We start from the raw sequence: 27,713 nt of genomic DNA on the forward strand, positions 1-27,713 counted from the left end.
GAAAAAATTAATTTCTATTGTTTAAGCCACCCAGTCTGTGGTATTTTGTTATGGCAACTCTAGCAATCGAATACATAATGCCAAAGATAAATCTAATTTTGGTAGCAGTAGTGTTCCTTTTTAAGCTTTCAATAAATGCATACTAATTTATAGATCACATTAAGAGGAAAAATATCAACGTGTCTGTTGTGCATTACATCAAATCTATACCATTTCTTCTTAGGAAAGAGTCAGACATGGAGTGGTAGGAACCTGATATCCTCAACTTGTACATTGAACCCTTTCACTTTGAACAATTTTCAAGTCGTTTATCTCTAAAGCTAAAACTAGAAGGGAAACACCATTGCTGCTAAGGCAATCTAAACATAAAAATGCGTGTATGATGTTTTTATTAGGGGCACACTTCCCTGCATACCCGAGGGCAAATCCCCAGGCCCTGCGCATCCTGGCTGTTGCTTGCTGTTTGCCTTAGACCTGTGTAGCCTCCTCCAGGGAGCTCTCGGGGTGGCCCGAGCTGAGCCCACCGTGCTCACTGCGCCCCACCTCGCCTGCCCCACTAATGACCTGCCGGCCTTCCCTGGGGCTGAGCTCCTCCAGGCAGTAACCAGAGGTTTCACATCCCTGCATGGGCTCTGTGGCAGTGTAAGCGTTTGTAGTTGTTAAATACAACCAATCTAAACTCCATGATGAACCTTTCCTCGGGATTAGAAGTTCTTCCCCCCAAAATTCAGGGAAAGTAAAGATTGGGTTTCTTTTAAAACCTCAAAACCACTAGCAACTTGAAAACATTTTTGTTACTGCTTCACCCTCATTACACGGATATTTAAAAAATAACATCGGGTCAGAATACTTGATTTTTTTTTTTTTAACACAGGTGTGAGAAATGCTCTGTCATTGCTAATGGTGTCTGGACACATTACCACATACTCTATCCTACGATTAGCCACCCTGCTTAATAAAATCGGCTTTAAAATGTGGGTACATAAATGTCCTAAGGAAGCTCAAATTATATTAATACATAGAAATTCAGCTTGTTATAGTTATTACTTTTTACTGCGGGTTCAGAACCTGGTCTGAATTTTTGCAGCTCAGTTTTCTCCCCGCACCAGAGCCATAAATCCTAAAGCTGTCTCCTTGGTAACGTTCCTAGTGCCCGCCACTCCTCCACCCTCCTCTTCTCGCGAGAAGAAATAGCCGGTTTTTCCGGTAACTGTAGACTCGGAAGCCTGTCGCTTTCGCCCTAGCGATTGGCCTCGCGCATGTGCAGTAGAGAGTGGCGCGAGCCAGCGGCTTCCGGCCGAAGATCATGGTGCGTTTTGGGGGTCACTTTTGTGCTTCCTGCACGCGGAATCCAGGCGGGCTGTCAGCGTTCCGCGCCTGCGGATCTGCAGAGGGTTCAGCCACAGGGGGCTGTGGGCAGGCGTCCCGCCCCCCGTAGTGGAGCGGAGGAAAGAAGCCATAGGGGATGATGCTGAAGTTTGTACTGGGAGAGCCGGGGAGGGAAGCTCCCCGGACTGGGGAGTTGGACCCCGGCTGGTGGCGGGAAGGGCAGTGCTCTGTGCTCTGCGGGCTGCAACTCCGTGTAGCTACAACAAATCTTACAACTTGTCTGCAAGACATGAGGCCTAACAAGACAAAGGAAATACCCCAGTGTAGACCAAAACGGAATGCACGCTTCTTCCCCCTCGCTCTCAGCCCCTTCACACCGTGGGTACTCGCCCTTCTAAAACGCAAATCCTTACACTTTACCAAAAACACAAAACGGAGTTCTCTGGCGTGCTTGGGTCCGAGTGCAGAACTGTTTGAGATCGTAGGCAGTTAATGGTTTCTGCACAAGGCCGTCAGGAGGAGGGTCTTTAATGGCTTATAGCGTAAATGGAATGTTTTCCCCAAAAACTTAGTATTTCGAGTTTCATAAATTAGTCCTTGCGACATATCCTAAAACACAATACACAGTAATTGCAGACATAACTACCAACCCTTAAATGACAAAAGAAGACATTTTTATTTATTGGAAGTATTAAATTATTTTCTGAAGTGACCCACCACTTCTCTGTTGATTACAATATGATGCCAATGAATTTATAATTTAGGGTTCCCTTTTCATGTACTAATATTAAAATGTAAAAAAAAATTGGAAAGATATTTTAAAGATGAGGGAAAATGTGTGCAGTTTTTAGTTACCATTCTAAAGGACACAAGTGTGATTTCTTAAATGGAGTAGTTTCTTTTGATTGATTCTTGTGCTTTTTGTTTTTGACTAGATGCAAGGGGATCCAAACCTTAGTGCGTCCCTTATTGACAGAACCATCAAGATGAGAAAAGAAACAGAAGCTAGGAAAGTTGTTTTAGCCTGGGGACTCCTAAATGTATCTATGGCTGGAATGATATATACTGAAATGTAAGTTAATTAGCAAAAAAAAAGTGAAAATGTAAGAGGGCAACGATTGGTGCCACAGGTTTTTGTGTGTGTTTTGCTTTTTTAAAATTTTTTTAAGACAATTGAAAACCCTTTCTAATTTTTTCAGGACTGGAAAGTTGATTAGTTCATATTATAATGTGACATACTGGCCCCTCTGGTATATTGGTAAGTAATTAATTTTCTCTGTGATTTAGAGTTACTACCAATGAAAAACTGTATCAGTTTAGTTCAATTTAGTATTCATGCCTTCATTCAACAAATATTTGAGTGCCTACTATGTTCCAAAAATGAAATGCAACAGAAAGGGAAGGAGGTCCCTGCCCTCATGGAAGGAACATTGTACTAAAAGAGATGAACAAATTAAACAATGCATTCTAGGTGATAATAAGTTCTGTAAAAAAAAAAAAAAAGGTAAAGTTTGGGGGTGGTGAGATTTGTACTTGTTACTCTCTCTGAAATGCCTTCCCTACTTCTTCTCTACCTTTTCACCTTTCAAGAGCAACCAGATTTCTATTCCATTGATGCGTTCCTCAACCTCTTCGTGTCTTCCTGTCCTCTCTCTGCTCTTTAGTAGTCCTTGGGCATAAAGAGTCTTTATGGCAGCTTAAAGTAAATTCCATAGTCTAATACACACATTAATCTAAAGCCTGTGATAGAGGTGGTGTGTCAAGTAGAAGAGCAGGAAAAAGTTGTAGAATCTGCATACCTGACTTAGAATCATGGCTTTAATAACTGGGCTGTGTCTCTTACAAAACTCACTTGACTTCTCTACAACTGTTGATTGATCTTTAAAATGGACATGAAAGTGTTTATTGTACAAGTTGCAAGGATTAGTGATAATATTTTGAAACTCACTAGCAAGTGGCCTATACATAATAGACATTCATTAAATGGTAACTGTTATTAGGAATAAGATCGTTTTCAATTTTGTTGTTAATTTGCTAAAGTACGAAGAGTTTTGTTTCCCCCCTTTAACTGTTATACACACACACACACACACACACACACACACACACACACACACAGACCCTTATTTTAAATAAATTTTTGTTCTCTTACAGAGCTCGCCCTTGCATCTCTCTTCAGCCTAAATGCCTTATTTGATTTTTGGAGATATTTCAAATATACTGTGGCACCAACCAGTCTGGTTGTTAGCCCTGGACAGCAAACACTTTTAGGGTTGAAAACAGCTGGTAAGTGTTTTACATCTTTTGCAAAGGTGGGGGAAAGGTTGGCAATAAATCTTTCTCAATTTAATTTTCCCTTTTCATAGACTTAGCTGGAAGGGAGTTAGGCCATCTGGTTCAACTATATTAAACAAGTCTACAATAGTCTTTAAGACCAACGACTGTCATTCCTATTTGCACAAATTGAATGGAACTAGCATTCAACAGCCTCATGAAAGTTTGTTCCATTATTTTATTACAGTTAAAATTAAATTACTAACTCTTGCTGCATTGAAACTAATTTATTTTGCATTCTGTGAAAATGGTAAACAACTAATTTGTGTGTTTGGTTACAATACTTTATGTAACTTAACAACCAAGTCACTCTATTACATTCCCTTTTCCTGAAGAAAAAGATTCAGTTCATTAAATCTATTTTCGTAGAAATTTTATTTATACATACACATTTTTTTTATTTACTATTTATTTGTTTGTTACTTTCTTCTAGTTGTACAGACTACTCCTCCACACGATCTGGCAGCAACCCAAGTCCCTCCCTCTTCACCTTCTTCAATTCAGGGTCAGAGTGTGTTGAGTTATAGCCCATCTCGTTCACCCAGTACCAGCCCCAAGTTCACCACCGGCTGTATAACTGGATACAGCCCTCAGCTACAAGGTCTGTCATCAGGTGGCAGTGGTTCTTATAGTCCTGGAGTGACATACTCGCCCATCAGTGGATATAATAAGGTAATGACTCTTTTCTCTTGACCAGTCACATTATTTAAGAATTGGGAGATACTTTGAAAACCTAGTGAGTCGAAACTCCTCATTTTATCGATGAGAAAACCGGGGAACAGTGGGTAATTCACTTGCCCAAATCGCCCATTGAAGAGCCAAGAATATAACCCAGATTTCCTGACACCTAGTTATAAGTTCGTTATATCACATCTTAAAATGTATCCACCCATCATTATGGTATACAGAGTATTTTCCCTGCCCTAAAACATCCTTGCGCTCCACCTATTTATCACCTATTTATCCTACCCCCCAGTCCCACCCCAACCCCTGATAACAACGGATCTTTTCACTGTCTCCATAGTTTTGCCTTTTCCACAATATCATACAGCTGGAATTGTACTGCATGTAGCCTTTTCAGATTGGCTTCTTTCATTTAGTAGTATGTATTTAAGGTGCCTTCATGTCTTTTCATGGCTTGATAGCTCATTTCTTTTTAGCACTGATGTACATTGTCCAGATGTACCACAGTTTATCTGTTCACCTACTACAGGACACTTCAGTTGCTTCCAAGTTTTGGCAATTATGAATAAAGCCGCTATAAACATCTGTGCACAGGTTTTTGTGTGGACATACGTTTCAGCTCCTTTGGATAAATACCACGGAGCACGATTGCTAGATCAGATGGTACAAATGTTTAGTTTTATAAGATGCCAACCAACTGTCTACCAAAGTCGCTGTGCCATTTTGCATTCCCACCAACAATGCATGAGAGTTCCTGTCGCTCCACATCTTCCTCAGCGTTTGGTGTTGTCAGTGCCCTGGATTTCAGTCATTCTGATAGGTGTGTTACTTTTGGAAAGTCAAAAACCAAAACAAAAATAAATTCCAATTAAAAATAAAGTTATTTTATTTTGTATAGTTGGCGAGCTATAGTCCCTCTCCTTCTTCTGCATACCCTACCACTGTGGGCCCAGTGGAGAGCAGTGGACTGAGATCTCGCTACCGTTCTTCACCCACTGTCTATAACTCCCCTACTGACAAAAAAGACTACATGACAGACCTGCGAACATTGGATACTTTTCTTCGAAGTGAAGAAGAGAAGCAGCATAGAGTTAAGCTAGGTATGTATTTTACTTAGATTACATATATATGGTGTCACTTTACATTATCCTTAACCTATTTTCATTACTTTGATTACACCTGTACATAAATGTTTAAGTCCCTTTTACTAATATACTTGGTGTGGCTTAGGAGAGAAATAGGGTTTTGTTTTTATGTTATGCGGTTAGAATTAAGTTCACCAAATTTAAGAAGTAAATGTAGCTGGACTATCAGAAATTTTGACCCTTTCATCTCCATTAAGATTGAAAGCTTTTTCATACAATGTAAGTTATCATTTCTATTTAAAAGTTAAGGCTATCAAATGTTTTTGAAGTGGTGCATAGCAAAGCTCGTTGAAATGATAGTTGTCTCCTTTCCCGTGGTCCTTGGGAAGGTGAGTGTGGCCAGGAAGGATGAAAGACAGAGCATGGATTTCCTCTAGAAGTACTGCTGTTTTTCTGAACATTTTCGAACTTATCTTTCGTTTACCTTGGGAAACAATGTTAGCAAATCTTAATCTATTTGGGGTGGATTTGATTATTACAAAGTCAATTTGAACCAAATTGGGTTATTGAGCAGAGTAATGATTTTTCCCCCTTAGGAACTTTCACAGAAAGCACATGAGGTGCTAAAGCAAGGCCACAATGAGGAAGCCAGATATTGGACCTTGGCTCTTTGTGTCACTTTAAATCTGTCCATTGATTTTTAATGTAATTTTGCCTGAAGTGCCCCAAATGTCAAAGAAACAAATCAATATTATCTTGTTATTTGTCAATACATGCTTTTTCTTCTTTTTAAATTTTGAAATATTTCAAGTATACTGCAAATTATAGGGTATAACACAAAGAACAATCTATTTACCCTCTGCATGTCTTTGTCATATCTAGATTTTCTCTGACTTCCATTTTTATTTCTTCTTTGACTTACAGGAGTTATTTAGAAGTATTGTTATTATTGTTTGGAAGTATTATTGGTGATTGGTGTTACTTTTAATTTCCAATCATATGAAATGAAAGGCTTGGTTATCTTTTTTTTATTGTTACTATATTGTGCCTTGAGATTCAGATCTGTACCATATTAATTTGGGGTTGTTTTTTTTTTGAGAGTTGCATTTAGGCCTGCTATGTAATTAATGTTTATTAATGATTCTTGGTATATTGAAAAGAATGCATAATCTCTAAATATTGGTCTCTATATTTGTTCATTTAGTAAGCTTCTTGATAGTGTTTTTACATTATCTTATTAATTTTTGTCTACTTGATCGATTAGTTACTAAGAAAGTGTATTAAAAGCTCCCAGTGATTGCCTCCCATTGACTGTCTCCGCATAATTTTGTCGTATTTGCTAAATATCTGTGAGATTATGTAAAGTGCATGTAAATTCAGAATTGTTCATATCATTCTGGTCAGTTATTCTTTTTATCTTTATCTCTTAGGCTTTTTGCCTTCAAATCTATTTTGTCTGACATTAACACAGCTATGCTATTGTCTTTTCATTAGCATTTACCTGGTACATCTGTGTTTATCCCTATACTTACAATCCTCCTGTGCCCAGAGGTTTTAGGTAATTAATTCATATACATTAATTTGTAAATAATAAGTATTTTATGAGTCACTACTTTGCGACTGTATAAATAATCTCTTCTTCATCAGATTTTGACTTACTAGTTTTAACATCCTTTTGCGATTCTTTTCAAAATTAATTATCACTATGTTGGTTGTCATAGTGGCTTTCTAATTCCTCATTCCTTCTGTATTTCTTTTATGTTTAAACTTTTATTGTAAAATAGACACAAGATTTATCATTTTAACCATTTTTCAGCGTATAATTCAGTTGTATTAAGTATATTCATTCATGTTGTGCAGCCACCTTTTATATTTATTTGTTGGTGTTCTACTGTAAAATGGATCTTTTCAATTATGTCATTTATTTTGATGGTTGTTGGATTGTCTCAGATTTGGCTAGTGGGATCCTCTGGGTTCTGTGTTCTTTTGATACAACACTGTTATTCTTTGAGCACTTTTTTTTTTTAACCTTCTGGCACCACAAGATATTCCACACACCTTTCGTAGTTTCCCTGGTTAACCAGCTCTGGAGTCCATCTGTTTCTCCAAGGGGCCACAGTTGCTTTTAGTGGAAAATGATATTTAGAAATTAACTGGGCATTGGATATGCCATATTAATGAGGTATCATTACTCTAGGTCCTCTCAGCAGACAACTAGGAAGTATATGTATATACATACACACACTCATACATATACACACACATCTACATCTATATACTGTTGATTCTTAAACAACGAGTTTGAACTGCACAGGTCCACTTACATGTGAATTTCTTTTCAATAAATATATACAGTACTGTAAATATATTTTCCTTAGGAATTTCTTTATCTCACTTCCTATAGCTTATTTTATTGTAAGAATACAGTATAGATTACATATAATATACAAAATATGTTTTGATCTACTGTTCATATTATCGATAAAGAGTCCAGTCAACAATAGACTATTAGTAGTTAAGTTTTGACAGAGTTAAAAGATATACATGGATTTTTGACTGCACAGGTGGTGCCCCCAACCCCTACATTGTTCAAAGGTCAACTATATAACTATATTAAAAACCAGGAGTTAATACTGATACCTCCAATTCTAGTTCACCTATACTGGGTTTATTCCAGCCTCTCCTCTCTTTGTAACTCCTTTCTCCAATAGTGAGGACCCAGTCACTTACAGTCTTTCTCACACACCCACTTTTTTGATAGAGAACCACTTCATCACTAAATATTTCACACACATCTCCTAAGAACAAGGACATTTTCTTTTCTAACTACAATATGATTATCATACTTAAGTTACTAGTGTTATTCATATTCTCATTTCCTGCAATTGACACAATAATGACCTTTGTAGCTTTTGTTTTTTGTTGTTGTTTTTTTTTACTGATACAGGATCTAGTCAAGCATTATATATTGTATTTACCATGTTTCCCCGAAAATAAGACCTAACCGGAAAATAAGCCCTAGCATGATTTTTCAGGATGACATCCCCTGAACATAAGCCCCAATGTGTCCTTTGGAGCAAAAATTAATATAAGACCCCGTCTTATTTTTGGGAAAACACAGTAGTTGTTGTGCTTCTTTTGTCTACTTTAATCTAGAACATTTGTACTTTTTTGTTTGTTTTTGCCTTTTATTACATTTACGTTTTAAAGAGGTCAGGCTAGTTTTATCGCAAATTTGGATTTATGTGATCATTTTCTCATTATTAGATTCAGTTTACATATTATTTTTTGGCAAGAAAGCAGGTGGTGGTGTGTTCCTTTCAACATATCACATCAGGAAACATGATACCATTTTGTCTTTTATTGGTAACATTAAATGGGATCACTTGGTCAAGGTGATGGTAATCTGACTTCTTCAAAATAGCTTTTCCCTTTCATAATTAATAAATCTATAATGTGATTCCTTGAGACTTGTTCCCCCAGTGGCCTTTCACCCTATGGTTTTAGCATCCATTGATGATCCTATCCCGGGTAAGTTAATACAGTGGTGGTTTCAAAATGGAGACTTTCTAATACTTTCATTTCTTTTACATTTAGTAGTTTGGCATTTTCCGTAAAGAACTTTCTGTTTTACCTCTCACCCCACAGTTTGTTTGTTTTAGCCATTTTGGACTCATGGTTGGTTCTTTCTTAGCAATGTCTAAACTATTTAACTCATTGAGGTTTTTGTAATTTGTCTCTTATTTTCCAGAGTTTTATTTGGTTCTTTTTTGACATCTGCCTGATTTATTTTATAGTATCTTGTTTTGTTTCTGTTTTCAATTCCTTTTCATATCTCAGTCACTTTAAATATACTTTTTAAAAAGTTTTTGTCCAATAGTTCAGTTATTGAAAGTTCATGGAGATTAAACACTCACATTTTTGTCTTGTTGACTCATGCGTTGAGGCTTGTTTCATTGTGATTTGTGGTGTTTTTTTTCTTTTTGTTTTTTTTATGGTAAGCTCATCTTCAGTAGAGTTTTATCTGTGCTTTTTCTATCCTGGGCGGGCTGGATGGAAGTCTTGTCTCCTCCCAGCAGCTTTGTATTTGCCTCTGCTCGGTGCCTAAGGAGTATCAGTGGCTTTGAACTAACAAGTAATTTTTAGGTTTGAAGGTTCCTGGATGAATATCCCAACAACCTAAGCCACATGAGATTCCTTGTTAGCTCCCAGTGCCAGTGGACCGATTGTTTTCCTATCCGCTGAGAATGTGGCCCTTTGAGGTTCCTGGCCCTGTGCCAGGCACAAGGGATGGAGGTATGAGAAGGATTTCAGTCCAACTTTCCACCTCTCCTGGGCCTACATCTTCATTTCCAGTTCCCACCTGGGAACTGAAATACAAGCTGATAGGTTTGCCAAAGTTTACAGAATTATAAAGAGCCCCTACAGCATCAGCTTATATACACAGGCCACTGAGTTTTAATTCCCTCATCATTTCTAGCCACTGGCTATTCCTCTTACCTTTTTTGCAAGTTTCATTGCCCATTTAAATAAGGTGTTTCATGTAATAAACATTTTTCGATGCATATAATGGGAGATTTTTCAGGTTACCTGGTTTGTTATATTTCCAGAATTCCAGATCTCTTTGTGCTTTGATTCTTATGTCTTTGGAGTTCTCCAGCTACAGGTTTTGTACTGTTTTGTTGGTGGTCATGAGTATTACAGAGAAGCCCTCTTTTGTCACTGCTTGCTGTATATATTTTGGCTAATGCACAACAGATATTAAAACTTATTTCTGTCACCTTATTTCTACCATCTATGCAAAACTTTTGTCCTCTAAAGCCAGTCTTCCCTGAAATGTTTCTCAAGTTCAAGTTTTCTCGGAAAGCTTGATTATCATTTTTGAAGTTAATACTCAAAATGATTAGTCAAAAAAGAATAACCTTGTACTCTATCATAACCATGTCTTTTACCTTCCTTTTCTATTCCTTATTTATTAAATCATTTGTGTTGGTTTAAGACTTGCTTTCTCTCTCTCTCTCTTTTTTTTTTTTAATAAAATTTATTGGGGAACAGTGTGTTTCTCCAGGGCCCATCAGCTCCAAGTTGTTGTCCTATAATCTAGTTGTGGAGGGTGCAGCTCAGCTCCAAGTCCAGTCACCAGTCATTTTCAGTCTTTAGTTGCAGGGGGCACAGCCCACCACCGCATGCGGGAATTGAACTGGCAACTTTGTTGTTGAGAGCTTGCGCTCTAACCAACTGAGCCATCCGGCCGCCCAAGACTTGCTTTCTTGACATTAATTCATTCCTGTAAGTCAGCTTTGCCAGAAGTCCTCCCTGAAAACTTTATACCAAGTGTGATATTTCTTTACTGTACATAATTATTTTTATGCCAGCATGAAACATACTAGTATTAACCTAAGCTACTAGCATAACACTAGCTAACCTTCAGGGTTTTGATGCTGTGAATTGACATATTGCCACATATTCCTTTCATGATTTCTTATCCTTTGTACCTGTAAATTAACATTGTAAGAAAACCAGTTTTATTACTCACTTCTCCTAGAAATTCTGCTAAGATTTTTAAAAACTTGTTTCTATTTGTGATTTTTGTGTGGGTATGAAGTATTAATTGATATTTCGATATCAGTTAAACTCTAAAAAAATAAAACTATTTCCTAAATATCATACGAGTACAATTGTCTTTAAAAACTTGCAGTTTACTCAGAAGCTGTGCTAGATGCTAGGGAAACAAATACTTCCTGCCCTCAAGGAGCTCAAACTCTGTTTGGGAAAAGAGACAAACTCTGACCTTAAAATGGGATCATTTGTCTGATAGAGGCCACTATAGGTTTAAGTCCCTAAATGTAAGTGTTTGCATTTCCTAAATTTAAATTTATAAATTTAGGAGTGTAATCAGCAGAGAGAGTCTCTTTTAATGCAACAGAGGACTGACTTAGTGCAGGCTAGGACTAGAATACAGAGTACAGAGGGAAGACTGAGTTTAGCTGCTAGCCCGGAGTCATTTACTGGTGGGAGGGTGTAGTTACCCCATTCACAGAGAGCTAAACATTCAAGCAGGGAACTGCCTTAGCCTATTTATTTCCTGAAGAAATTTGTCTTTTGTTTCTCGCTGAGTCATTTGAAAGTCTTAGAGAATGAAACAAGCCTAATTTTACAACAAAAATAAACACTTTCCACCACATAGAGTTCATATGGCCCTTAACTTGATACTGCTCAGACATGTTAACTCTTGATGCAAATAGTCCATGTTCTCTAAAGGAAAGATACTGTTGGGGAGGAGAGAGGAGAGAGGCCCCTTGAGCTTTGTCTTCCTTGGTTGCCACTGCCTCGACCGCTTAGACCGCCGGTGTTGGCGCGCTAACTCTAGACGTCAAAATTTCTACAACACCCTGATACTCTGAATCATTGTAGGGAGCCCAGATTCTACCTCGCCTTCCACCAGCCCTACGTTCTGGAACTACAGTCGTTCTGTGGGGGACTATGCACAAACTTTAAAGAAGTTTCAGTATCAGCTTGCCTGTAGGTCTCAGGCGCCATGTGCTAACAAAGATGAAGCCGATCTCAGTTCTAAACAAGCTGCAGAGGAGGTAAATGGACAATAAAAATGACTTAATATTTATGATTTACAGGTTGTTAGAAACTCTTTTCCACTTCTGGAACAGTTTTTTTTCCATAACCTCCATTTTTACCAACTAGGAACATAAATCTGGCACACATTATACAGTGGGCAGGCTCCTGTCTAACTTTGTGTACCTAAGATGGAATTATATTGTATGTTTTATCTTTAGGACACCTAGTTTACCTGCGTGTCCTGCCTAAAACATTTTTCTTCATTCATTTATAAAAAGGTAGCTCAAGTATTAATTTGTACTTAATATATATAAGACGCTTGCTTTTAAAATATATTTGAATCAGAACACTTGATAGTCTGTAACTTCACCAGTTTAAGACTAAATACAAGATTTCAATTTTGTTCTTAAAAGCAAGAGGAATTCTTGAAACATACCAACATAAGGAATTTTAAAGATATGTCTGCATGAATAGCAACCTAGTACATAATAAGAAAATTAGTGCATAATAATTAAGTCATTATTGATGTTTGTGAAGTTTTTTTTCCAGAGTATTCCAAATATTTTTGAGGGTGGGGGAAGGAATGACTGATTTCTGGCAAGATGTTTTCCTCACTGACTATTCATTTTAAACATTTTTAATAGGTTTGGGCGAGAGTAACTATGAATAGACAACTTCTTGATCATATGGATTCATGGACAGCTAAGTTCAGAAATGTAAGTTTTACATTACTTTTTGGACAGCACAAGTGCCTTTTGATATGTAAAGTACATTGTTGGAATATAAGTTAGATGTTAATTAGATATCAGAATTATTAAAAGTGCAGTGTGGATGGCACATATATATAAGGATAAACATGACATTTACTTTATGGTGTCCATTTATATGGGATTTTTTTTTTCTCTCCATGTTTAGTAAATTAGCGTAATTTGAGTAAAGGAACAATATATTTAGTTATTAAGATCTTAATCGCTTTTCCAGCATCTCAATTTTATTTTTCAAACAGCTTTTATATCAGAGCACATTATGTGTCTAGAAATGTGAGGGAACCAAAAATGAGGTCCTTGCCCTAAAAAAACTTCAGTTAGAGAGAGAAGATAATATGTGCTTGAAGCTACGACAGAATATATCGATTTCTTTGATTCTTCTAAAGTAGAACCCTCTCTGTCTTTGGCCTGGAGGTTGGGAAGGCCAACTATTCATGTACAGAGTGAGTTAGTTCCCTGGTTTCAACCCTGCCTCTTCCTCTCGCGCTCTGTGGTACCTGTGCACCCAGATTCTAGTGGACAAGTTGGCCCCTCCGCCCCTACAGGTGGCACCACTTGGATTCTGTAGAGGCTGCAGCTTCTTCCCATTTCATCCTGCAACTGTCATCTATCCACTCTGTATCTTCTAGAGATAGGTTGCAATTATTTATACTCCTTTTTTAAAAAATTCTTTTACTATAATTTCAATAGGGTATCAAGAGGGAATGGTGAAAAATGGCAGCCTACTTTTTTGAACCAGAAGCCAGAATGGCTTTTAAAAATAAAAATTCTTGAGCCCAACCCTAGAACTACTCAATCAGACTTTCTGGGAACAGGGCCTACATCTCTCTCATAGACCCCTTAGATGATTTTGTTGCAGCCAAAGAATGGCTGGCAAGTCAGATGCATTTAATAAAGGTTGGAAGAATGAACGAGTGAAATGAAGTCCTAGAACTGTACTCTTTTTTTTTTTCCACTTATAGACTTGTCTAAATGCTAATATATTTAAAATACAAAGTCTTGGGCACATTTGAGAGCTTGTTCCCTGGCATGTGTCATCAGTTTGGCCTAAATAAACTTAACAAAAATTCAAAAAAAAATTATATATATATATATATATATATATATATACATACATATACATATATATGCATATATATGTATATACATATACGCATATATATATAAAGTCTTGATTAGGAGTATTAGCTTAGAAGAAATATAACACAATCCCTTATCCAAATTCCCTAAGCTACAGTGTTCTGAAATGTGTTTTTTTAAAGGAATTGGAGGCATAAGTATTTCATCTGAAACTTTTTTTCGTCCTTTCATTTTATAGTGAAACAGAAGCATGGAAACAGAAGTGGTGGAAGTTACCACAAACACACACATACAAAATATGTAACACACAAACAAACCCGATGGGGTATTTCCTTAAACAGTCTTTTCATTTCCCAGAATTAGTTTGATATTAGCCATGCAAAGTGGCATTTGAAATTCCTAGTCCTAAAGTAATATGGTAATATTCACAATCCAGTTTCAGATATCATCTATTTTCTACATGGTTAGGAAATTTGATGAGCCTGCTGAGAATTAATCAATTATGTTAGTTTGAAAAATTCTTACTAATGACAAACCAATATAAATGCTACATGAGTAAATGTGAATAATTACCCTAGAAACAAACTGAAGATTATCCTTTTAGCTAAGTATAATAATCATAGACCCATGTAAGAAAAACTTAACATATAACTGAAAGTTTTATATTTTCTTCAGAAAAAATAGGCATATGTGATTTCAGGCTATAACGTAGTTAACTTACGTTCCACTAGCATATTTACTTAATTCTCTCTAGATTTCAGGTAACTACTTCTTCCATCTCTTTCACATACTCGGTTAATATTCAAGTTCTAGACAGTAAAAAAAAATCTTAGTGTTTTATGAATAATTGTTTGAGAAATACTTTCGAATTATGTGTGTAAATATTTACCTCATTTCTTCCTAGTGGATCAATGAGACAATATTAGTTCCTCTTGTACAAGAAATTGAGTCTGTCAGCACACAGATGAGACGAATGGGTTGTCCAGAGCTGCAAATAGGAGGTATGTGAAAATAGAGCCCAGCATCTGACTTACTTTCAGTGAATCTACGAAGTGAAAAATGTCTTCTTGTAGTGGGCTATTTAACAACTTCCTTTGTTAAGGAAGGTGAAGAAAAAAAACTAAATATCTATAATACAGTTTAGATATTGAGGTGAAGAAAAAAGGTGAAGAAAAAAACTTGAGATGAAGAAAAAAAGCTAAATATCTATAATACAGTTTTTTTATATAACAGCTTTTTTGAAATGTAACTTACTTACCGTACAGTTCATCCATTGAAAGTCTACAGTTCAAAAGTTTGGGTTGTGCAGCCATCACCAGTCAATTTTAGAGTATTTTATCACCCAAAAAAGAAACCCAACATGCCCTTTAGCAGTCATCCCATTTCCCACCACCACTATCACCCATTCCCCAGCCCAAGGCAACTACCAGTCTACTTTCTGTCTCTATAAATAGGCCTGTTCTGAATATTTCATATAAATGGAATCATCTAATATTAGATTGGTGCAAAAGTAATTGCGGTTTTTGCCATTATTTTTAACCTTTTAAAATACAATTACCTTTGCACCAACCTAATACATTGTCCTTTGTGACTGGCTTCTTTCACTTAACATGTTTTAAGGGTTCATCTATGTGGTAGCATTATCAGTACTTTGTTCCTTTTTATTGCCAAATAATATTCCATTGTATGGCTCTACCATACCATATTTTCTTTACCCATTCATCAGTTGATTGACATTTGGGTGGTTTTCACTTTATGGCTGCTATGAGCTGTTGTGTACAAGTGTTTGTGTGAACATATGTTTTAATTTTTCTTGCATATTACCTAGGTGTAGAACTGCTATGCTGTATGGTAACTCCATGTTTAACCTTAAAAGGAACCGCCAGACTTTTTTCTAAAGCAGCTGTACCATTTCATATTCCCACCAGTGATATATGAGGATTCCAATTTCTACATCCTCCCCAATACTTGTTATTGTGGTTTTTTAAATTATATTTATCCTAATGGGTGTGAAATGGTATCTCACTGTGGTTTTGATTTGCATTTCCCTGATGGCTAATAATGTTGACTATCTTTTCATGTGCTTATGGGCCATTTGTATATCTTCTTAGGAGAAATATCTTTTCATGTCCTTTACCCATTTTTAAATTGAGTTAATTATTATTTTATTATTGAGCTGTAGGTGTTCTTTATATATTCTAAATGCAAGCCCCTTATCAGATATTAATTACAAAGTTGTACAAAGCATATAAAATATGTAACAGTGCTAATTTAAAGATCACCTATTTTCAGCTCTCTTATCTGCTAAAAATAAAACTGATAAGGTTCTGTATAATATAATTTTGCCTAAAATATGTATATACTGTTACCTTATTTAGTGTTAAGTAATTAGGTTTCAAAATAAGGAAGGAATATTGTAGTCAACCAGCTCTTTCTAGAAAATAAATTTCTCCTTGAAATACGTTAAGTGTTTTGGTTTGTACATTAGCACTTTCCACTTGTTTTGGTATCTTTTAATCAAACTTTATTCTCTGGACTAAGAATAGAATTATACATCCCTAAAGTGCTTATTTATTGAATGTCCAAATGTTTCATTTGTAATTTACACAGCCCTTACATTAACCGTGGAAGCTAGCTATTAGTGCCCATTTTATGGATGGGGCTAAGATTAAGAGGTTAAGAACTGGCCCAGTGTCACAGAGCAGTGATTTGAGGCCAGAGCTCTCTGACTCCAAAGTTAGAATGGTTACTTTCTGTGTCTTGGTAATGTTATTTGAACATCTGCTTATCCTTTTTGAGCTTTCTTTATAAGTTGTAAAAATATGTAGTTTTCACAGCATTTTACCAGTGTGATGTGCTTTTTAAAATAGCACAACATTGTTTCATGGCTACAAAAGTAATATTCATACATTTAAGTAGAAAACTTGGAAAGTACAGAAATACACAAAGAAGAATATTACCCATAATTCTGCTTCCAGATATAACCACTACCAATTTAGTCACAACCAGTTATTATTTGTGGAGAGAAAAGTACTATGATACTATCTATATCAAAATGGTATCAATTATAAGTTATACCATAATTTAAGAACATGAAAAGTGCATATTTAGGCATTGAGGAAATATAGTACATACATATGAATATATTTCTAATTAAATTGGGTCATACTATTTTGTTACCTGCTTTTTGCCCCCACCTTTTCTATTTTGTTAAGTATTCTCCAGTATTATTTTTATGGCTGTACTGTATTTTATACATATATATATTTTATAGATATATCTATAGGTAGCTCTCTCTCTTTCTCTCTCTCTCTCTCTTTCTCTTTCTCTCTCTCTCTCTCTGTGTGTATACACACATGTATACATATGTATGTCTTTTTTATATATATCATCATGTATTAGTTGTTTATAGATCTTCCAAAATGGATTTCGCTGCTTCTTTTGGAGAGAGAGAGAGAGAGAGAGAGAGAGAGAGAAAATCTGGCCACATTGCCAGAAATGTGTGTGTGTGTGTGTGTGTAAATCTGGCCGCATTGCCAGAAATGATAAAATAAATTGTAGGTAAAAGTAAACAATGCAAGTTGTTAAGATAAACTGTTATCGTTGTCACATGTTCCTTCAACATCTATTGAGGAAAACGCATTTTACGTTCTCTTAGAGACCCACATAAATAATAATCTGTGTGCTGTGTGTTTTATTTTGAACAGAGGCTAGTATCACTAGCTTGAAACAAGCAGCTCTGGTCAAAGCACCTCTCATCCCAACTCTGAATACAATCGTGCAGTACCTAGACCTTACCCCAAATCAGGAGTACTTGTTTGAAAGGATCAAAGGTAACTATTGATTTGAAGAGGGGAAAAAAGGAGAGCTTTTTCACTACTTTAAGGTTTAATAAATAAAGGTAACAAGGAAAAAAATTTTTGAAAAATTAAGTGTTACTAAGTATGATCTTGTTTTATAAATATGTATTTAATTATAGCTTGACTAAAGCTTATACTTTAGTATACTTTTTGAGTTTTATACTTTATATGCTTAGGAATTGTCAAAATAATATACTTAGTCTTGAATATGTTAATTAATAATTTTATTCTATATAGGGAAGTTTAAATAAGAGCTAAATGGGCTCAAGTGAGAATGCCACTCTGATTTCTTTATAATTTCAGCATGTTGATTCTCATTTCTCTCAATTCTTATATGTCACATTCATTATATTGCTTTTTACATTTCTGTTATATTCTGATTATTTAGGGGGAAATGTGATCTTCTGAGGAGGCTGACTTAAAAATCAGGAAATGTAGCCTCCCTGATACTCCTATACACTCTCTTTTTGCCTCTCTACTTTTATTTGGATAAACTCTGTAGACTGTTCTCATCACTAAAACAATTTTTAGAAATAATTATTTCACTCTTTAGATTTATCATAAATCAATTTGAAAATGTTATGGTGCCCCCTCTCTCCCCTTGGTTTGGTCTGGGGTTCAGGAATAAGCATTTATCATGACTTGAAAAACTTTTTATATAAGAAGAATTCAAGCATACATAAAACTAGACACAAGAGTATGGTATACTCAACCTGGTCAGTCCTGGGCAACCTTTGCCACACCCATAGCCTCATCTACCTCCTCCCTTCCTGTATCAGTTGAAGCAAATCCTACATATCATCACTTCATCTGTAGATATCTCCGTATATACCTCTCTAAGATAAGACCTTTAAAAAACATAACCATAATATAATTATCACACCAAATGTTTTTTATTGTAATAATTTCTTTATATTATGAAATATACAGTCTACATACAAATTTCCAACCATTTCATAAGATGTATAACTACTTGTTTTTATTTGTGTATATTTGAATTGCAATTCAAATATTATGACGTTATGATTGGTTGATGTATATATAAGTTTCTTGTAAGCTATAGGTTTCCCGTACATTCTTTTTTTCCTTTGCAATTTGTTGAAAGAACTGGATTGTTTGGCCTGTAGTGTTGTCCATGGTGTGGATTTTGCTGAATGCGTTCCCATGGTGTAGTTTTACATGATCTAGTGTTTTCTGTATTTCCTGAAAATTCAGGTTACAATTTTTTGTCAAGATTGCCTAATAGGTAGCAAGGTATTTGTATATCCAAGAAAAATATGTGTGTGTGCATATGTAGATACAAAGTATACATAAAGTATTATTATATATCAAATATACAAAAAAGTTAAATAGTACAGAACCCTGTATGGACCTTCTAGATTAAATAGTAATCAGCATTTTCCACATTTGATTCTCTCTCTCTCTACATACACACACACACACACACACACACACACACACACACACACACACTTTTTAGTTCTGCCATTTGAAAGTACATTGCGGACATCATTATTTTTCAGCACATGAATTCCTGAAAAAATAGCATTCTCCTACATTCCCACAATTATCAGACCTTAAAAATTATTTCTATAATATTATCTAATATACAGTTCATATTCAAATTTCTCCATTGTCCAAAGAATGTTATAGACCCTTTTTTTCCCCTAACCATGATAAAGTCTTAGGTTCACATGTTACATGTGTTATTTCATTTTTTCTTTGGTCTCTTTGTCTAGAACAGTTCTACCACCTTTTCTCGCCACATGACATTGACTTTTTAAAGGATCCAGAATCGTAGTCTTGTCTCATATTTTGGCTTTATTTGATTCTTCATGGTGATGTTTAAATTAATCTTTTATATCTTATTATTTCTTTACGTTTGGGTCTTTTGATCAGATGTTTAAGATGATGTGCGTCTCTTACTGTAAACTCTTAGCCTTTTTTCCTTCTTTTTTTGCGTATTCTTAGCTTTTATTATTTCTCCTTTGTTGCTATAGAACTTTCTCAAGGAGGCTGTATGAGCTCGTTTCGATGGAATAGAGGTGGAGACTTCAAAGGACGCAAGTGGGATACAGACTTGCCCACTGATTCTGCTGTAAGTCTCTAGTTTTGTTACTGGATTTATATTTTTATTTTTCAATTATGAAAATAAGTATTAAAAAGAATTTAGAAACTAAAGTAGAAATAAAAAATTAAAATTGTACCAGGATCTTAACCCAACCACTGTTTATATTTTCATATATTTTTTCTTTACTTGCTTTTTTTTTTCATGTTTTTATCAGAATTGTAATCATTCAGTATGTAAAATTTTGTATCCTGCTTTTTTTCACTTTTGCGATGTTTAAGTATTTTTCATTATGACTTACTGTCATTGAACTGTTCTCCTATATTGGACCTAAACATTTGAGAAATGTAGTTGGGGGAAGGATTTTTATTTTTCCATCTTAAATAATGTTGCAAGGAATATCATGATGCATATTTCTTTCTTATTTGGTCTTTTGACTTTAAGAAAGATTCCTAGAATTAGATTTATAAGATCAAAGAGTATAAAGTTTTGGGGCATTTAAAAGTTTTTCAAAATCATGTTCTTCATTTTTTTATAGTGACTATAATGTGTGAAAATGAAGTTTTAATTGCTGATACTCAAATTGAGAATTGAAAGTATGTGTATTTTATCTTGGTTCTGCTGTTAATTAACTCTGGGTGTGAATGATTCACTTAACAGAAAACTAGGAATGTCTTTTATCTTTTCATTTTAATAGATTTCATCTTATAAATATAACCACTTGAAAGCATTTTTGCTAATTCTCTCTCTAGGGAAAAATTTAAAAATTGGAGTCATTATAAACACAGATGTTTTTAAAGGGCTACATCCATGATAGATTTTCACGCTGACTTTGAAATACTGTTTCCTCGTTTTTAGATCATCATGCACGTATTCTGCACCTACCTTGATTCCAGATTACCTCCACATCCTAAATACCCTGATGGAAAAACATTTACTTCTCAGCACTTTGTTCAGACACCAAATAAACCAGGTATTAGCCTCGCCTAAAAGAATGAGTTGAGCTCTTCACATGAAATACATCGAGTGGTTTCGTTTGTTTTTTCATGTAGCCTATTTCCTTTACAGATGTGACAAATGAGAATGTTTTCTGCATTTATCAGAGTGCCGTCAACCCTCCCCATTACGAGCTAATCTACCAGCGTCACGTTTACAATCTTCCAAAGGTACTTCTAAACATAGAAGTTGCTCTTATAGAACGTCAGGGATGACTTGCTTTGATGATATTTTTAAAATAGATTCTCTTATTGATGGACTAGGTAAACTTTTTAAATTAGGGAAAATGTGTATAGCTCCCCCCTCTTTTTGTCACTATACAAGTATTATAGGCTTAATTTGAAAACACATAAAGAAAAATCACTCATTATTCCATTACTTAGAGGTAGCTATTGTTAACATTTTGGTGTATTGCCTTTTGGTAGATTTCATTTTGGATTTTCTCTGTACTTTTTCGTGGGTTGAAATCATTTATGTAGTTTTATATCCTTTAAAAAATTAACTGTAATATAATTTTCCGTGCCATTAAATATCTTCATGAAAATACTTTTTAATGGCTATACAAAAAACTTCATCATAAGATTGTAACATAATTTATACAGCTATTCCCCTACTATTGGACATTTTGGATATTTCTAATTCTTCATTATCATAAATAATATTCTGAATATTCTCCTGAATATTCATCCTTATTTATATAGCTACCTGCATTTTGAGTAATTTCTTTAGCCCAAAGCCCAAAAGTGGAATTCTAGGTTACAGAATATTTTCAAATCTTTTAAAATATATTATCAAACTACTTTATAAAGCTGGTAATTGTACCAATTTACACTTCTGTCCAGGTACATCACTCTCGATGGCAAACACCAGTTCTGCTGATGACATTTGTAGTCATTTCTGTTACCAGCGTCTTTACTAAGAAATTTTACATTGACTATAATCATAAATTGTGTTCTCCATTCAGCAGATTCCCAGGAAAGAATATTAATTTCATTTTTTTCAAGTTTAATATTTCAACTTTGTAAGTGTAAATAGTTGGGGTCACTGAAGTTCCTCTAAGTACCCATGCAAATGCTTTTTTTTTTAAAGAAACACTACCTTTTAAGATATACCCTCAGATTCTTGAGTGAAAACACTAAATGAATAAGCATGTACAAGTTAATCAGTGAATTGAAAATCTAAGTTAGGGGCTAGTTTACAGACTAGAAATTACATACAACAGTATGATTTTAGGGCTAGCAAAACACTGCCTTGTAGTCCCTTATAGATAAAATAAATTTATATTTAACATGCTGCTTATATTGTTATTAACATAGACTGTAACGTATTTTGAAGTGTGATTAAAAGTTTTTTAATCCCCATGCATGTATTTATGCTGTTAATTTTGGGGATAGAGCACTTTTTGTGTGTAGTATACAGGGGCACCAGCCTCAGAGTAGCTCCCTTCCAGGCCTTCGTAAATGTGGCTCCCCGCGTGTGGAAACTGCCTAGTCTTTTTACTTTCTGCTCATCTGTCAGGTCTCCACTTAGAAATCTTTCCCTTGGGAAGGCATTCCCCGCCTTACCAGTCTGGGTCAGATGCCCGTGTGTGTTCCCGTGGAACCCTCCACCTCCCCTCTCAACATTCATCGCTTCACAAAATTAATTCCAGAATTACTTCTTGTAATTCTGAATTTACTGCCTGCTTTTTTTTACTAGACTTTAAGTTCCTTGATTACATGGATCCTTTCTGTCTTATTCACCACAGTGTTCCCTCATCCCAGCACTTTGTTTAGTGAATGAGGGAAAGTCTGAATTACATGGAATTCTGAGTTAGTAGCATTGGTAGGATCTCCATTTACCTATCAGACTGACTCTTTTGTTCAGTTTGGTTTAAACCCTGCTGTCTTTTTTGTCTTTGTTCCAGGGCCGAAATAACATGTTTCATACATTATTAATGTTCCTCTACATCATAAAGACCAAAGAGTCAGGAATGCTTGGGTAGGTATTTATGCTTTAGAAACACAAGTACTTAATGTATTTACTGTTTTTCTTCCTGTGTTAAGAGTCTGCGGAAGGCAGTATCACATACTAAAAAGATTTAGGGACTGAGCACTAAGAAATCTGGCCTCTAGTCCTAGATCAACCCTGTCACTAACCAGCTCTGCTGTCTTGGGCAAGTCCATGAATCCCTCCGAAGTTCCGTTTCCCCATTGGGTAAAAAGGTAGTGGGACAACAGTTTGTCTTACAATTTGTGTCCCTAGAAGAACAACTCTGACATCTGCATCAGGGTCTTGCCACATTCAAAACCAAACCAAACAAAACTGGATTCTAATTTTATTCAAGCCATGCCATTTCAGACTCAAAGCCCTCTGCAAAGTGTTTACACTTCGAGAGAGACTGAGTCAGTACCCATTTCGTAATATTATTAACTAGGATGGAACCATTGCAAAATTGGAGTTGTTTACTTTGTTCTAAATACATAGTAATGAAGCTCACACACTAGTACAATAAATTTAAAATTTCTGTATTGTTATTTTGGTGATGTGAAATTTTAGTGTATCAAATAACATTTGAAGTAAGCAGACCCCAGCTAATGCTGAAGGAATCTGGTACCAGAAGATCTAGGAGTCTGAAAACCTGGGTTCTGGGTCCAGCTCTGCCTGGACTAAGTAACCTGAAGCTAAGAAAATGTAAAGGGAAGTGCTTGGAGTAAAAAACAGCTGGAGTCCATTCTCGTTCTGATCTAATGCCTCTTCTCAGTTTTGTGTAGGGGTCTATCCTGGAGTATATACAGAGGGTGCCAAAAAACTATACACATTTTAAGAAAGGAAAAAAATCTATTAAAATTGTAATACTCAAGATATACCGATAACAAAAGATGAATACAAGTCATGTGTGTACATTTTGTTGGCACCCCCAGTATGTTCTAGAGCTACATTGTCCAATACAGCAGCCACCACGTGGCATCGAGCATTTGAAACATAACTAGCCCAAATTGAGATGTGCTGTAAGTGTAAAAGGCTAGAAATCAAAGACGTACCAAAAAAAAAAAAAAACCCAAGTGAAATATCTCATTAATAAGTTTGTACATTGATTATATATTGAAATAACATGTTGGCTATATTAGATTAAATGAAATATATAATTAAAATTAATTTCACCTGTTTCTTTTTACTTTTCTCTTTAACTTTTTAAAGGTATTTATTAGAAAATTTAAAATTATGTGTGTGGTTTGCATTTGTGATTCACATTACATTATATTTCTGTTGAACAGCATTGCTCTAGAGAAAGACAAGGTCCTGTTAAACATTAGATGCAAAGATATAAACAGAAATTTATAAACTATATATCAGCTTCATTTATATGTTTAATGTAAGAAAGATTAAGTAGTAAACGCACTTTTGTGAGGCATCTAAACATCTAAATATCCTTCTGTATTTTTTTAATTACAAAAATAATGCATGCTCAGTATAGAAATATTTAAACAGTACAGCAGTGATAAACTAGAAATTGAAAATTCCCTTCTCATCGGCTTCTCTCACTCTTCTTCCCAGTCTCTCGAAGTACCCAGTGTTAACAGTTTCAGGTGTATTTTTCCAGACTACTTTCTGGGAATATGTTGATTTTGCTTAAAAATATATTGTACCCTTAACATATTACTCTGTGATTTGCTTTATAATCTCATGGTATATCTTGAACATTCTTCTGTGTCAGTCAATACAGATTTTTTTCTAAAATTTCTAGCTACGAATAGTCATACATATATATATTAGAAAGGTGGAGCATATGGTTTCACATAATAGAGATGCAGCTCTCTCTTGATTTCTCAGTGTTGGACATTGTTGGTTGATTTCTTATTTTGTTAGATGAGTAATTTATCTCCCTTACAGTCCTCTTCTCTTCCCCTCATACTCTGAGTACAGTTATATTACTCTCTGGAGTAGAAGTAGACTTTTTTTGTTACTTACAATATGGTTGGGTTTAAGCTATATTAGTAATACCCATATGCGAATCCACTAAAGCATCTCTAATAATTAGAAAATTCCTAATTCAAGTGACACAGATACAATTCTCTGAGTCCTATCATCTCTATAGCCTCCATTTTAAAAAATTTAATTGACACTTTTATTTTGATCTGACTTGCTAAAATTACCCTGTTAACTTTCTCTGTCTGATGAAGTTCTTGGCATCCACTGAAAAATTAATTTTCAACACACTATAAATCCTTTTTTTCTAAATTTGGGTTTTAAACAAGAAAGAAATTAACTGTTACTAGAATTCACCGATAAACCACGTGTAACATATCTTATTGCAGAATAGCATTAAATGTTATCAATTAAATATGTATTCCTTCTTTTAGTTATTTGAGAAAAGACCTTCAATGCTTGGCAATCAATTCCACTAAAACTTTTTTTTCTTTTTATAGGAGAGTTAATCTTGGTCTATCTGGTGTGAATATTTTGTGGATTTTTGGCGAGTAGTAGGCCATTTCATTCTAAACATTTGGACTTTTATTTGACTGAATCAGAAGTTGAACCGAAGCATCTCTGGTCACCATCTCTTTTGTTTTAAGACACATGTGTATGTTACAGATTCTTTAGATTTAATGAAAAATTAGATTTTATAAAACTTCCTTGTGTAAATATGTCCCATATCTTCTACACCAAGAGACATTGCCCTCAGTTTTTTATCGCATTTCAGGTTTTTTAGTTGCCTACAAAACTGCAATCCTTCAGATTGTTGTTACCAAAAACAATGCAATTCCCCCTTAATTAAATAAATGAGTCCTTTTTTCATTGTAACTTCCAAATAAGAATCATCTACCTGATTCTTCCCCACAAAAATTGATTTTTCAATCACATTACTTAATATAAATACTTAAAAAGAAACAAGCAAATTGCTAAACTATTATTTTTTGTATCTGTCTTTCCCCAGTGTTTGACAAATCAGTGCAAGGCCCATATTTAAAGAAATGAGAAAAACTCCTGAGTAATGTATAGTTCATGTATATTTTTAAATATTATTGAAAGAGGTTGACAGTATTAGTGTTTAAAAAGTCAACCTTTGGAATAAGTTTAGCTGATAGAATTAAACTATTTGGGTCTTTGTTTAAGAGGCTAAGGACTGCTTTGGTTTTAATAACTCAATTTCACTATCCCATAATATTGTATTATATTAAGAGTTCCCTTTAAGATCATATGATACCTATACTTAAATTGTTTAGGTATGTTCAAAATACCTGAAGAAGAAGAAGTTACCAAGTTTGTAAGTTTTGCTTGACTCTCCACATTTATTTTCTCATGTATGTATACAGTATCTCTAAGGCTAGCTAGCAATTGCATGCATTTTCTGGACTGACATATTATTTGACTGCTTCCATCACCTGGAAACAACCAAAACCAGTATCTTCTGAATAACTGCATGTCAGTGTTATATATGCAACCCATTTTGTATAATTTGTAAATTCTCTTTTTCAGAACGTTGTTCCTGTTTTTTAAGTCATATGTCCACAGGAAAGGATATTTCTATCTTTTAACTGCTTTTGATACATGTTAAAGATGTTTGCTATGATATTTTAGAAGAAAATATCAAATATATTTTAATAAAAATACATTAAATATAAAAACATGTTAAGATCTAAGTCTGTTATTTCAACAGTTATTAAGGATGTTATAACAGTTGAACAGGTGAATAACAGTTGCTTTACTGTTAGACTATTCAGTTGCATATTGTTTATTAAAAACAATAAGGAGAAAAATTTTAGCAATAAATACATTTTTTATAGGACTTAAGGCAGCTGTTAGTCCAAAAATTCAAATCTTTAATATTTTATTTTTTAAGTGACTGTCAAAAAATACAATATGCAGTAAATATACATGTAAAAAGACTCGGCATACATATTAAAAAAGAAAAAATGTTTTGTTCCCATACTAAGCCTCGTGGGGGTTACTATACTCTGGGTATCTTTCTTATGTTAACTTGTCTTCACAAATGTTTGGGCCAGCTTATGCTTTAATATTGCCTTTATTAAAAATTTACACTTCAGGAAGATGGTGCACTGCGAATATGGTAAATTTTTTGGTCCTTGTGTTAAATGAGTAAATATCTACTTTTCTCTAATTAAATGTTATTGATAGGATATTTTTCACAAGTTTTTATTGCTTGACTCATTCTTGTGGGATCAAATCCGCTGATCTTCTAGGTTATGTTCACCATATCATTTACCCTCCTTTTCTCTCCGATTATCAGCCTTTCCTTCAGCCACATGTGTTGTAGGGGCATAGTAGGTGTTTATAATTGAGTTACTACAAGACATAAAAATGCTGTGTTGCTTGGCTTTCTCAAACTGATGTGCACTTTCCACTGATACTTGAATGGTGAAGGCATGTAGCATATGGAGGGCACTTCTAAACTCAGCCTTGTCCCGTAACTCCTTCCAGTGTGGGCACCCCTCAGAGGTCAGCCTTTGGTCCTGTTTCACTGTGCTGAGCTCTTCCCTAGAGATCTTCATTCCTCAGCTTCATGTGTCACCTCTGCACTCGATTCCCAAGTTGCTCACCAACCATAACGTCTCTCTTGCGCTCTCGTGTTACATTTCCTGTGACCTGTCAGACATTTCCACTTAGATATCCTGCAGACTCTGTGTCTGGAACTGAATTCACATCTTCTGAAAGCAGCTCCCTCTTCTAACATGCCTTTTTCTGTTCACTGTACTACCAGTTGCCCACGCTCAAAACTCTGGTGTTATCTTTGATTCCTTGAGCTCCCCGGGTCCCCAATCCAATCAGGCAGCCAGCCTCATCCATTCTTTCTTAACAATGTCTCTTGCAGCTGTCCCTTTCCATTGCTGCTGCCACGATGCTCATTTACACCCTTATCAACTCACACAGGACTACTACCACAGCCTAATTAATCTCACAGCGTCCTAATTGTCGCCATGCCTCCAGATTTTCC

General features: G+C 35.1%; 1 protein-coding gene across 1 annotated transcript; it reads left to right on the forward strand.

Annotated features, from left to right (window-relative positions):
* Positions 1–1,205: 1,205 nt before the first annotated feature.
* On the forward strand, positions 1,206–26,910 carry TMEM209 (transmembrane protein 209). Its single transcript, XM_019751254.2, has 15 exons — positions 1,206–1,309; positions 2,265–2,401; positions 2,529–2,587; positions 3,484–3,615; positions 4,097–4,335; positions 5,246–5,447; positions 11,847–12,022; positions 12,650–12,721; positions 14,757–14,853; positions 17,560–17,685; positions 19,713–19,810; positions 20,639–20,753; positions 20,849–20,946; positions 22,683–22,756; positions 25,186–26,910. The coding sequence occupies exons 1-15, from the start codon at positions 1,307–1,309 to the stop codon at positions 25,238–25,240; spliced, it is 1,683 nt and encodes a 560-aa protein (XP_019606813.1). The 5' UTR covers positions 1,206–1,306; the 3' UTR covers positions 25,241–26,910.
* The last annotated feature ends 803 nt before the right edge of the window (positions 26,911–27,713 follow it).

This window comes from Rhinolophus sinicus, linkage group LG11 (assembly GCF_036562045.2).
Source record: "Rhinolophus sinicus isolate RSC01 linkage group LG11, ASM3656204v1, whole genome shotgun sequence".
Classification (NCBI taxonomy): domain Eukaryota; kingdom Metazoa; phylum Chordata; class Mammalia; order Chiroptera; family Rhinolophidae; genus Rhinolophus; species Rhinolophus sinicus.

Bases quoted from the DNA above. Each gene is read 5' to 3' on its own strand.
- TMEM209 (XM_019751254.2), top strand. The intron at 2,402-2,528 runs GTAAGTTAATTA...TAATTTTTTCAG, and splicing joins GGAATGATATATACTGAAAT to GACTGGAAAGTTGATTAGTT. The intron at 14,854-17,559 runs GTATGTGAAAAT...TATTTTGAACAG, and splicing joins TCCAGAGCTGCAAATAGGAG to AGGCTAGTATCACTAGCTTG.